Source organism: Arachis hypogaea, chromosome 4 (genome assembly GCF_003086295.3).
Source record: "Arachis hypogaea cultivar Tifrunner chromosome 4, arahy.Tifrunner.gnm2.J5K5, whole genome shotgun sequence".
Classification (NCBI taxonomy): domain Eukaryota; kingdom Viridiplantae; phylum Streptophyta; class Magnoliopsida; order Fabales; family Fabaceae; genus Arachis; species Arachis hypogaea.
The window spans coordinates 5,811,842-5,823,410 of NC_092039.1; the positions used below are offsets into that span (position 1 = coordinate 5,811,842).

The window sequence follows — 11,569 nt, forward strand, 5'->3', positions numbered from 1 at the left end:
AAAAGTATGAAGAAAATAACTGAATTTCCATTCTTTCTTCTTTTTCCCTAAACTCATCTAGAAGTATTCATACCAACCAGATAGGAATATCTAAAATCTAATGTAAACCCATATTTAATCCCTTGACATCTAATGATTTTCTGTCACTGAAACAAGTGCAGTTTCTCTCCTGTGGGTTGCCTTGGCTGGAGTAGACGAGAATGCATAAACCCATAAATAGGTTAAATAGTGAGAATGTTAGAAATTCTCAAACTCCTAATAGATTAAAAGGAGGAAGAGTTGCCCCTTGAACATGATTTTGTCCAAACTTACATGTCACCGGGGAAGATGAACCAAGACCAACACCTATTTACCAGAACAATGACCACATCACCACCAATATAATGAAATTTTCTTTTTTAATCCTGTTTTTATTTTTGACACTAGACCCCGATATAAACATTTGACAGAGCAGCAATGACATTCCAACCCTGAATTGATTCGGGAAATAGAACTACAGAACCTTCTCACATTATCCAATTCAAGGATAGATGGAACAATGATGCTATAACTGTGCAAAGCAGAGCAGTGATACTTCTCTGTGCAGTCAAAACGAAAACCACTTGTAGCCCCCAAATTGCAAATGTATTCTCACCAGGTACCGAAACTGCAACCGATGTGTCCTTGAGTGATGGTTCTAAGGCGATCTTGCATGACAGCCTTGGATGAATATGGCGGGAAACACAGCCTGTAAAAGCATGTGTGCGATGAAGGAAGGTGGTCTTCAGTTTCCATAGACCTGTAAATGTATAGACGGGAAGCTAAACCACGGAAACCTTCAACTGGCAGATATTTCACGGATGTCCAAAAGAACAGAAGAATCTTCCTTTGTTCTGCTGGCATTCTACCAACAATCTGCCAAATTTTTTTGGACGGAATATAATGTTAGATTTATTGTATTTCTGCAATTCATGATCCAAATAGAAAAATTTATAAATATTAAATAATCATACAGTATAGCTCAAACTGGAAAGAATATGAAAACAATGCAATTCATTAGCATATGGCTTCACAAAAGTACAGTGGCCAAACTATAGAAGTACTTTTTTTTCTTTTTTCTTTAAACAAAGCATCACCAATTATGATTAAAGTTAAATATTTTAAAATCATAGTATTTGGGGGCAAATGAACTGAAGGGAGACATCTGTGTGAGTGTGATATGTACTCTAGAACTGGTACCAGTAAGTGGCTATTATGTAAAAGAGTAGTGTGTAGAAAGAGGTGTTCTCAGCATGCGCTGAACATTAGAAATTTCGGAAGAATGCATATGTTAATCTGAGAGATTCAAGGAGGGAGTTAGGTAGCACCTAAAAAATTGAAGATATCAGGACTAAATGAAGAGAGTTAGCTAACAAAATAGAAGAAGTTGTATCATAAATTCATAGTTGTATCAGTGGCTGATTTCATGGCTTGAACCTAAAACCATGAGGTCATTCGGAAACAACTCAACTGTTGCTCCAAGTTCTTCAAAATGGGGAAGTAAAATTACATTCACAAAAGAAAAAGTTAACAAAAAGGGAGAGGAGAGAGTGGAGCAGAGAGGATGTAAAGACATGTTAGTTCCAGAAAGCCAGTATCATTAATACCTCCCAAAACCATGATATTTGACAGTCAGTCTCTTTATAGCCATTATACTCAGTATGCGCCTTCCAATCTTCGACAGAAATAGTACTTTCGCTCCCATGGAGCATCCAATCAAGGTCTTCAAGCTCTAAACTTTTAAAGAAGAACGGCTGTTGCCTTGAGTTAGAAAGGATATCACCAAAACCCTTGGCAAAATGTGATACCTGCTCAGATATCGATGTCTCAAAATAATTTTGAATGAGAAGAGAAACATACTTCTCCCTGTTCTTACTATTCACTACAAGGTTTTTCCCACCAGAGCAAAGTTCAACCACTTTCCTGTGTCCTAATTCATCCACCTCTCTCACAAACGTCAGTCCTAAAGCATCTGAATCAATGAAATCAGCATCCATCTCCAATATTTGCTTGCAGCTACTGTACAAGTAAGGATCTGCCGCCTGTATATCTTCTAAAGTAACAGACTTTCCAGCCAATTGCTTGAAAAACAAACGGTCAAAAACAATACCCACTTGCACCTTATGCATTAAAGCTAATGCAATAACACGACCAGCAAAACTGAAGTACTTTAGATGCAGAGGATCTACCTTAGATGCTGCAAACAAGAAGACATAGTAAACTTGGCTATGCATGAGTGCTTTATTAATATTCACAGATGATTAATGCAAATCCACCAATCATCCAAAAGGATGAGTATGCACGGATTGACATGGACTTCTATTTGCTTTTGTCATCAACAAGCAACTGGCCTCCATTTGCTTTGGTAACTTCTGGAACAGCCTGAGATTAAAGACAATGAAAACCAAATCACCTCAAATAGCAGAGAAAAATTTGCCCAGATAGATACCACTGGGATTGAAAAGAAGTCAGATATTGCTTCCAATCATTTGGTTTTTTTCAATTAGTATCTTGACAATTTTTCACTCTCCAATATTTTATGCAAAATATGGTTTACAGTGAGAAATCAAGGTTTAAACAAATAACCTCGGTTGAGCGTTTTCGGTGCCTAATCTTGGCACCAGTAGATGACGGGGCACTGGTACTAGTATCCTTCTGCATAGCTCTTCAATAAGATTTCACCTGATTGGAAGACAATGTGAAAATCACGTGTAGCCAGAAGATGACACCTGCAAAGTAAATGCATAAAATATACTTCTCTATACATATAAAGCATACAACTCAATACGCTTATCACACTATGTCCTATCACCTAACAAAATATCAGGGGGTAAAAGAAAATTCAAGTGAACTGAATCGGTGATTCCCGTTGAACGAAATTAAATTCTGCAAAAGAGCCTTAAATATTTTGGTATTTGATCTCATTTGCTATTTACTTATTACATCAACTCTCTTGTTGTCACTATCATTATCATGTACTTCTTCTCCATAGTACACCTACAGAATCTGCCAAGGAACTTGATTATTTCCCATTAATTTAGCCACTTTATTTGGTGTGAAATATTGAATTTCACCTAAAAGAAGTTTATAATCATGATCAGTCATCCCTTCTTATCAACTAGATATCTGATACAACTTCCCTAACTTAGTGGACTATAAAACAGAATTTAATACAAAATGCCTGATATGCCTTTTTTTATATATAGAGAGAGAGAGATACAAAAGGTGTCATCAACCACAGAAAACTCAATTTAACACTTTTTTATTTCATTCACAAAAGCTCAGAGATGCTACACAAAAAGTTAATCATGTATTAGAATGGTTAAATAGGGCATCACTAGAGGCCCTAATAGTCATATAGGAGGGGAGAGGTTAGCCATTGGGAGATGCTGGGTGTCAGGGATGACCCTCGGCCAAGGAATGTCTGCCAATATGGAGAAACCTATATGGGGAACTACCTATACTGATGAGCCATGGAAGGCTTTTAGCCTTTAAAGATTTCACACTGCCTTTGCAGCCAGCCTACCCTAAAAGGACTCTATTTGAATTCTTATGGATATCAAAAGTAAATCCCTCTTGCACTACGCTCTAAACAAGCTCTCTTCACCCCACAACCCCAAAACCACCCTATCGCCAACTTATACCTTTTATGAATGATGCTCCTTGATAATCCATTTTGCAGAACATTTTCCCTCCATAGTTTTGATCACAAGCAATCCAAAAATGCAACTCAATCTGATCAAAGCTCCATGAGAAATCAGTTTAATGGAGTCAAAGGCTTGTCTCGTGTGAGAAACCTAGGAGACTTAATCCTACTTCAATAGACATCATCTGTTAAATTGATTAATGTGCATGGTTGATGACTGAATCTGAATTCAAAAATGGAGACTCAATTGAAGATACTAGTATTGTAGTACAAGTACATGAATACAGCTATCACCCAGATACTGTTCGTCAATGTATGATATCCATCGCATATTCACATTTGCATAACATAAATTCAGAAATTGAAACCAAATCCCCGACCCACCTATGTTGACTTCATGTGCATCTATATAACTTCCTAATTTGGAGGAATGCTACACTTTCACGAACTACTGAGTACTGATCCCTAATCAGAAACTCCTCTATCCATTCAAATGATAAGACCTATTCACCACAAAACCACTCCTGCATTACCAATACTCCATCCCCACACGCTTGAACTTCCATAAAGTCGCTGACTTTGAAATTTCCGTATCCCATTCATCCCTCAACTGCTCCATGATGCAAAACATTTTCCAGTTATATCACACATCTATACCACAGACAAAAATACAAATAAATAATGCACAACTAAAATTTCTTATTTTTTCCTTATTTATACAATAAAATCATTTACAATAAACTCAAAGCTTTGTGAGTGACGAATCTCGAAGACTAAAGGTGCTTGGTGAAGCATGAAAGAAAAAACCAGATTCAAAATCAGAAACAGTTCATTACAGTTAAACCTATACCAGACTCGAAAATAATAACAAAAGCACACACTTGAAAAATCAACAATCCAAAAAGGAAAAACAAAGTGTAAATAAAGAAAAAGATAAAAATGGAAGATAAGTAATAGCGAGATAGTGAGTGTTAAAGTGAGAAGTTAAAAGATCTTTTAGAAAAGTAAAAACAATTTCATATTTGGATATCTTATATAAAAATATCTTTTTATTTAATAATTATGTTTGACTACAACAATATAAAAATACTTTTTGTTTACTTATTATGTAAAAAATATTTTTTAAGTTAAAAAAATTTTTAAAAAAATAAATTATAATTTCTAAAAAAATATATTTTTTTATTCTTCTAGTGTATTTTTATTACTAAAATTTTGCTAAACATATTAAACAATAAAAAAATTATTAAATTTTTTTTAACAACTTAACATATAAACAAGCTCATAATCTATTAAAAGAATATTATTTTCAATACTTGAACTCTTCACTTAGTTTAAATGTAGATAGCTGATCATTTCGATTAAATTTATATTATTAGTTCACATTTTAATTTATAAAAGTGAATTTATAGGTACACTATTGCCTATTAATATACTAAGCATAATCGGGTATAACCAAGATTATTCCATATGAAAAATTTAAAATATGTAGGTATTAATCTACTTTGTGTTGAATTTCTGATCATTAAATCCCAGAGACAACAATGCTGTAAACGGATAGATATAGCTATGTTGGTTGCCGCTTTGAAAACAATGTTGCAAATGAGAATTTTTAGGTAATTGAAACATGCTAAATGATCTCAAGGAATTTATACAAATACAGCCTCTCATTTACAGATAAATGTGTAGGCAAAAACCTGAGTAAATAATATTCAGGAAATTGGGAATGAAACATCAACGGTCAAGATATATATATATACACATCTTGATAGCTTCCTGAATCCTTTGATTCTTTTTTCACTCAAATGGTAGAATACAAAATGTACAAAGTATCTTTTTCCATTTCCGCTTCTAAATAAACTTTGCAATAAGAGAGAACAAATTACACCTTTGGCATTGGAACTAAGAATGGCTTTGAAACCCTTGTTGCAATATTTCCCCCAGCCTCCTGTATAGAGCTTGTTGTTCATCGAATGATAGGTTCATGAATATCTGGAATAAACCATGGTTAAACCATTTCTCAATATATTCATTAATTGACATACAAAGTAAAATACAAAATAACATCAACAGAGTACCTGATCCAGGATCATTTCAACTGATAAATTTTGCGGCACAACAAATGACTGATGATATATATAGGCAAACACGGCCATTACCATCTGCACCAAGGATAAATAAATAAATTTGTCAATAATTCACAACTATATAATATTATACTTACAATTCAAAGGAGGGTATACTCTTAGATTGGAAAACAAATATGACTACTACTATCTCCATTTATCATCAAAGACACACCTTTCTTCTTCTTCTTTTTTTTTGTCTTTTTGGTGGTGTTAACGGTGTATCCGAGCACGAGAAACCATGATTTTGGATGTATGATATTCTATATAATTCTAAAAGTTGTAAAAATATTAGCAATTTGTGATAAATAAGAGTCTACCTGGCAGTCCATTCTATCAGTAATTCCCCCGTGTCCCGGAATACTGTCACCAAAGTCCTGCAAAACGTGGAAAATTCAGCTAATCTGTTCATACCTTTGACCTAGATGGATGATATTCATTTGCTCATTTGTATATCATAAAAGCAGAACTAAAGAGAGGATACCTTTATTTTAAAAGCCCTTTTGAAGCCACTTGCAAAGAAGCCTCCAAAAGGTGCAATAATCGAAGCAAACAAACCAAGACATAGAGCATGCCCTTGAACTGGCAGGATTGTTATCTCTTGCCAAGGAAACTGCATATTAAAAGATAGAATGTCACTCGTTATAATGTCATATATTATAGGAATCTGGATTGGCACTTCATGATTACAGTATTGTCATATTTTATAAGCTGAATGTTTTATTTTCGAATCCCACAACATGCATTCTTTAATTGTGACTTGATCTTAGAAGAATGAAACCTGCATCAACTGGTCAAAATATTGCGGAGTGAGTTTAAGGATTATGAATTCAGCCGAATGTTAAGTGCTTACCCAGTGTGGAATCCATCCCGATAAGGAGTAAGGTTCTGGCTTAAACAGTGGGCCAGGATCACAATCAAGCCAACCAGTTGTCAAGTCCTGCATGTTATTCCCAGCAACATGAACATAAGTAAATCAGTTGTCAAATAAAACTTCACAATATATCAATTAGTTAAGGTAGGCAAGAGGTACCTTCCTTGGACATGTTAGCCACTTAGATCGACCCATGACGTTAGCAAGCTACAAGAGAGTTTTATACAATCATATTAACATTCAATTCAGCACACAGCTTTATTGATTTATAATAACACTTCAGAAAGCATGTAACTGCGAAGAATTTCACCAAAAAACTAATCAAGTTTTCCAAGAGCAGAGAGTTTATTCAGGATGTTGGGTCATTTAATGACACAGGAACACAAAGCATCCTTAAAGATTCTGGTTGATTGGCAATGGCCCCAGCCCCCACCCAAACCACTCCAATGGTTGCATCTTCAACATCCCCCCTTCTTTTTTTTTATAAAAGGAAACCCTGAATTTTTGCTCACCAGAAATGCAGAGATGATAGTTGAAATTGAAGCCCCAATAAACCCCTCCCAAGTTTTCTTTGGAGATAACTTGATCAAAGGAGTTCTTCCAAAGAAGAAACCAAAAATATAAGCAGTAATGTCATTAATGACGATAAGTGTTGCAGGAAGAAGAAACCTGTATAGTAAGTTCAAGCATAAAAATAGCATTAATCAACTCAATTGTCAAACCATGTGCGTAAGTCTTGAAGCCAAAAGAGACTAATGGTAGCAAGGACATTTTATTTGAATTAAAGTAACGGGTGGCATAGGAACACTAAATACATGAATGAAACAATTATATCAACGATATAGGTCAACATATAAAAATCACCTTAACCTACAACTTCACAAAGAAAAAGAATATACTCAACAATGAACCGAAGATAAGTTAACGGGCATATATTTAACCTATGAGAAAGGCACTAAGGATAGGAATTTATTCATACAGCAAAAACGATAGGTATGGATATGACTATATTAACATAATTTGCCCATCTCAATTTTACTTTGTTCATGTAACTATGAATTTGCATGGAAGCTCGACAGCCTTGCAAGCCTATTTGTTTTACGAACTGCATAATCAAAGAAAATTACATTATATAGTCAGTTCCCTTATCTCTGGAAAGTAAGCAAATAATCTTGGTTTTAGAATGACAATTCTCCAATAGTCCTCTATGATGAAAATGTAAATGTGAATAATAAATTCCTTTTATAGATCGTACCAGAAAATCCCTTCGAAAATGCTTGCCACAGTGAAGGAGGACTGCCCAAATTCAACAATTAGAATCATGTGAGTCCAAGCATACTGGCCAAATTGGTACTTGTACATCTTCTTCTTTAATGTGAGAATGAACCACATAAATCCTGAGACCAAACAATAAAATAATACATTTAACCAAAGTATTAGTATTCCCACAGCAAGCAGCATCACAACCCAATAAAATTAGCATGAAATTCAGGCATCTGGTAGACATATTCCACAAGCACAACCAAATGGACAATAAAATTATATGTATAAAATCACCTGAAATATAAAGGGCATAGCAGATAACCATATGATACTTTATAAGACTGCTCACTAGCCGATATAATACCATGTCTGAAGTTACTGTGTTAACGAGGCGTGGACTAAGAATACGTCCATAAACAAATAACATCGCGGTGAAGAAAAAATGCCTGAAATGGTAAATGCCAATGAAAAATGAAACATAGACAAGCTATTAAATAACTAAGAACAAGACTTGTTTCTGGCCATTTGTTGACAAGCTTATCTTGAAAATAACAAATAGTAATGGTTTGAAACAATTTTGTCACTAGTACCAATTTAATAGCCTAAATCCTGGAAGTTGCCTATCTTCATGTGCTCTCCTGAGTAGATTGAAAAGCTCTTTTGCCATGAAGATTTGAATAACAACCACCATTGCTGTAATATAAAGGTGACCCATATAGATGATTAATGCAAAGCCACCAATCATCCAAATGGATGAGTATGCACGAATTAACATGGACTTGTATTTGCTTTTGTCATCAACAAGCAACTGGCCTCCATTTGCTTTGGTAACTTCCGGAACAGCCTGAGATAAAAGACAATGAAAACCAAATCACCTCAAATAGCAGAGAAAAATTTGCCAGAAAGATACCACTGGGATTGAAAAGAAGTCAGATATTGCTTCCAATCATTTGGTTTTTCTCAATTAGTATCTTGACAATTTTTCATTCTCCAATATTTTATGCAAAATATGGTTTACAGTGAGAAATCAAGGTTTAAACAATTAACCTCAGTTGAGCGTTTTCGGTGCCTAATCTTGGCACCAGTAGATGACGGGGCACTGGTACTAGTATCCTTCTGCATAGCTCTTCAATAAGATTTCACCTGATTGGAAGACAATGTGAAAATCACGTGTAGCCAGAAGATGACACCTGCAAAGTAAATGCATAAAATATACTTCTCTATACATATAAAGCATACAACTCAATACGCTTATCACACTATGTCCTATCACCTAACAAAATATCAGGGGGTAAAAGAAAATTCAAGTGAACTGAATCGGTGATTCCCGTTGAACGAAATTAAATTCTGCAAAAGAGCCTTAAATATTTTGGTATTTGATCTCATTTGCTATTTACTTATTACATCAACTCTCTTGTTGTCACTATCATTATCATGTACTTCTTCTCCATTAGTACACCTACAGAATCTGCCAAGGAACTTGATTATTTCCCATTAATTTAGCCACTTTATTTGGTGTGAAATATTGAATTTCACCTAAAAGAAGTTTATAATCATGATCAGTCATCCCTTCTTATCAACTAGATATCTGATACAACTTCCCTAACTTAGTGGACTATAAAACAGAATTTAATACAAAATGCCTGATATGCCTTTTTTTATATATAGAGAGAGAGATACAAAAGGTGTCATCAACCACAGAAAACTCAATTTAACACTTTTTTATTTCATTCACAAAAGCTCAGAGATGCTACACAAAAAGTTAATCATGTATTAGAATGGTTAAATAGAGCATCACTAGAGGCCCTAATAGTCATATAGGAGGGGAGAGGTTAGCCATTGGGAGATGCTGGGTGTCAGGGATGACCCTCGGCCAAGGAATGTCTGCCAATATGGAGAAACCTATACGGGGAACTACCTATACTGATGAGCCATGGAAGGCTTTTAGCCTTTAGAGATTTCACACTGCCTTTGCAGCCAGCCTACCCTAAAAGGACTCTATTTGAATTCTTATGGATATCAAAAGTAAATCCCTCTTGCACTACGCTCTAAACAAGCTCTCTTCACCCCACAACCCCAAAACCACCCTATCGCCAACTTATACCTTTTAGGAATGATGCTCCTTGATAATCCATTTTGCAGAACATTTTCCCTCCATAGTTTTGATCACAAGCAATCCAAAAATGCAACTCAATCTGATCAAAGCTCCATGAGAAATCAGTTTAATGGAGTCAAAGGCTTGTCTCATGTGAGAAACCTAGGAGACTTAATCCTACTTCAATAGACATCATCTGTTAAATTGATTAATGTGCATGGTTGATGACTGAATCTGAATTCAAAAATGGAGACTCAATTGAAGATACTAGTATTGTAGTACAAGTACATGAATACAGCTATCACCCAGATACTGTTCGTCAATGTATGATATCCATCGCATATTCACATTTGCATAACATAAATTCAGAAATTGAAACCAAATCCCCGACCCACCTATGTTGACTTCATGTGCATCTATATAACTTCCTAATTTGGAGGAATGCTACACTTTCACGAACTACTGAGTACTGATCCCTAATCAGAAACTCCTCTATCCATTCAAATGATAAGACCTATTCACCACAAAACCACTCCTGCATTACCAATACTCCATCCCCACACGCTTGAACTTCCATAAAGTCGCTGACTTTGAAATTTCCGTATCCCATTCATCCCTCAACTGCTCCATGATGCAAAACATTTTCCAGTTATATCACACATCTATACCACAGACAAAAATACAAATAAATAATGCACAACTAAAATTTCTTATTTTTTCCTTATTTATACAATAAAATCATTTACAATAAACTCAAAGCTTTGTGAGTGACGAATCTCGAAGACTAAAGGTGCTTGGTGAAGCATGAAAGAAAAAACCAGATTCAAAATCAGAAACAGTTCATTACAGTTAAACCTATACCAGACTCGAAAATAATAACAAAAGCACACACTTGAAAAATCAACAATCCAAAAAGGAAAAACAAAGTGTAAATAAAGAAAAAGATAAAAATGGAAGATAAGTAATAGCGAGATAGTGAGTGTTAAAGTGAGAAGTTAAAAGATCTTTTAGAAAAGTAAAAACAATTTCATATTTGGATATCTTATATAAAAATATCTTTTTATTTAATAATTATGTTTGACTACAACAATATAAAAATACTTTTTGTTTACTTATTATGTAAAAAATATTTTTTAAGTTAAAAAAATTTTTAAAAAAATAAATTATAATTTCTAAAAAAATATATTTTTTTATTCTTCTAGTGTATTTTTATTACTAAAATTTTGCTAAACATATTAAACAATAAAAAATTATTAAATTTTTTTTAACAACTTAACATATAAACAAGCTCATAATCTATTAAAAGAATATTATTTTCAATACTTGAACTCTTCACTTAGTTTAAATGTAGATAGCTGATCATTTCGATTAAATTTATATTATTAGTTCACATTTTAATTTATAAAAGTGAATTTATAGGTACACTATTGCCTATTAATATACTAAGCATAATCGGGTATAACCAAGATTATTCCATATGAAAAATTTAAAATATGTAGGTATTAATCTACTTTGTGTTGAATTTCTGATCATTAAATCCCAGAGACAAC

The 11,569-nt window shown here is 34.1% G+C and overlaps 2 protein-coding genes across 3 annotated transcripts; both read right to left on the reverse strand.

The window, feature by feature from the left end:
- Nucleotides 1-7: 7 nt before the first annotated feature.
- LOC112795990 (E3 ubiquitin-protein ligase UPL5-like) lies at nucleotides 8-4,655 on the reverse strand. Its single transcript, XM_025838223.3, has 3 exons — nucleotides 2,605-4,655; nucleotides 1,626-2,400; nucleotides 8-894 (listed from the first exon to the last, which is right to left on the reverse strand). The coding sequence occupies exons 2-3, from the start codon at nucleotides 2,250-2,252 to the stop codon at nucleotides 631-633; spliced, it is 891 nt and encodes a 296-aa protein (XP_025694008.1). The 5' UTR covers nucleotides 2,253-2,400; nucleotides 2,605-4,655; the 3' UTR covers nucleotides 8-630.
- Nucleotides 4,656-5,270: 615 nt separating this feature from the next.
- On the reverse strand, nucleotides 5,271-10,924 carry LOC112795988 (phosphatidate cytidylyltransferase 1-like). 2 transcript variants are annotated; one of them, XM_072233899.1, is made up of 12 exons: nucleotides 10,881-10,924; nucleotides 8,972-9,114; nucleotides 8,515-8,768; nucleotides 8,219-8,370; nucleotides 7,917-8,058; nucleotides 7,174-7,330; nucleotides 6,821-6,868; nucleotides 6,641-6,727; nucleotides 6,272-6,400; nucleotides 6,108-6,164; nucleotides 5,740-5,823; nucleotides 5,271-5,653 (listed from the first exon to the last, which is right to left on the reverse strand). In XM_072233899.1, exons 2-12 carry the CDS (start codon nucleotides 9,044-9,046, stop codon nucleotides 5,564-5,566), a joined length of 1,275 nt encoding a protein of 424 aa, XP_072090000.1. In that variant the 5' UTR covers nucleotides 9,047-9,114; nucleotides 10,881-10,924; the 3' UTR covers nucleotides 5,271-5,563. The 2 variants fall into 2 exon arrangements, with proteins under 2 accessions (XP_072090000.1, XP_025694005.1); XM_025838220.2 differs by having other exon boundaries at nucleotides 8,972-10,924.
- Nucleotides 10,925-11,569: the final 645 nt, after the last annotated feature.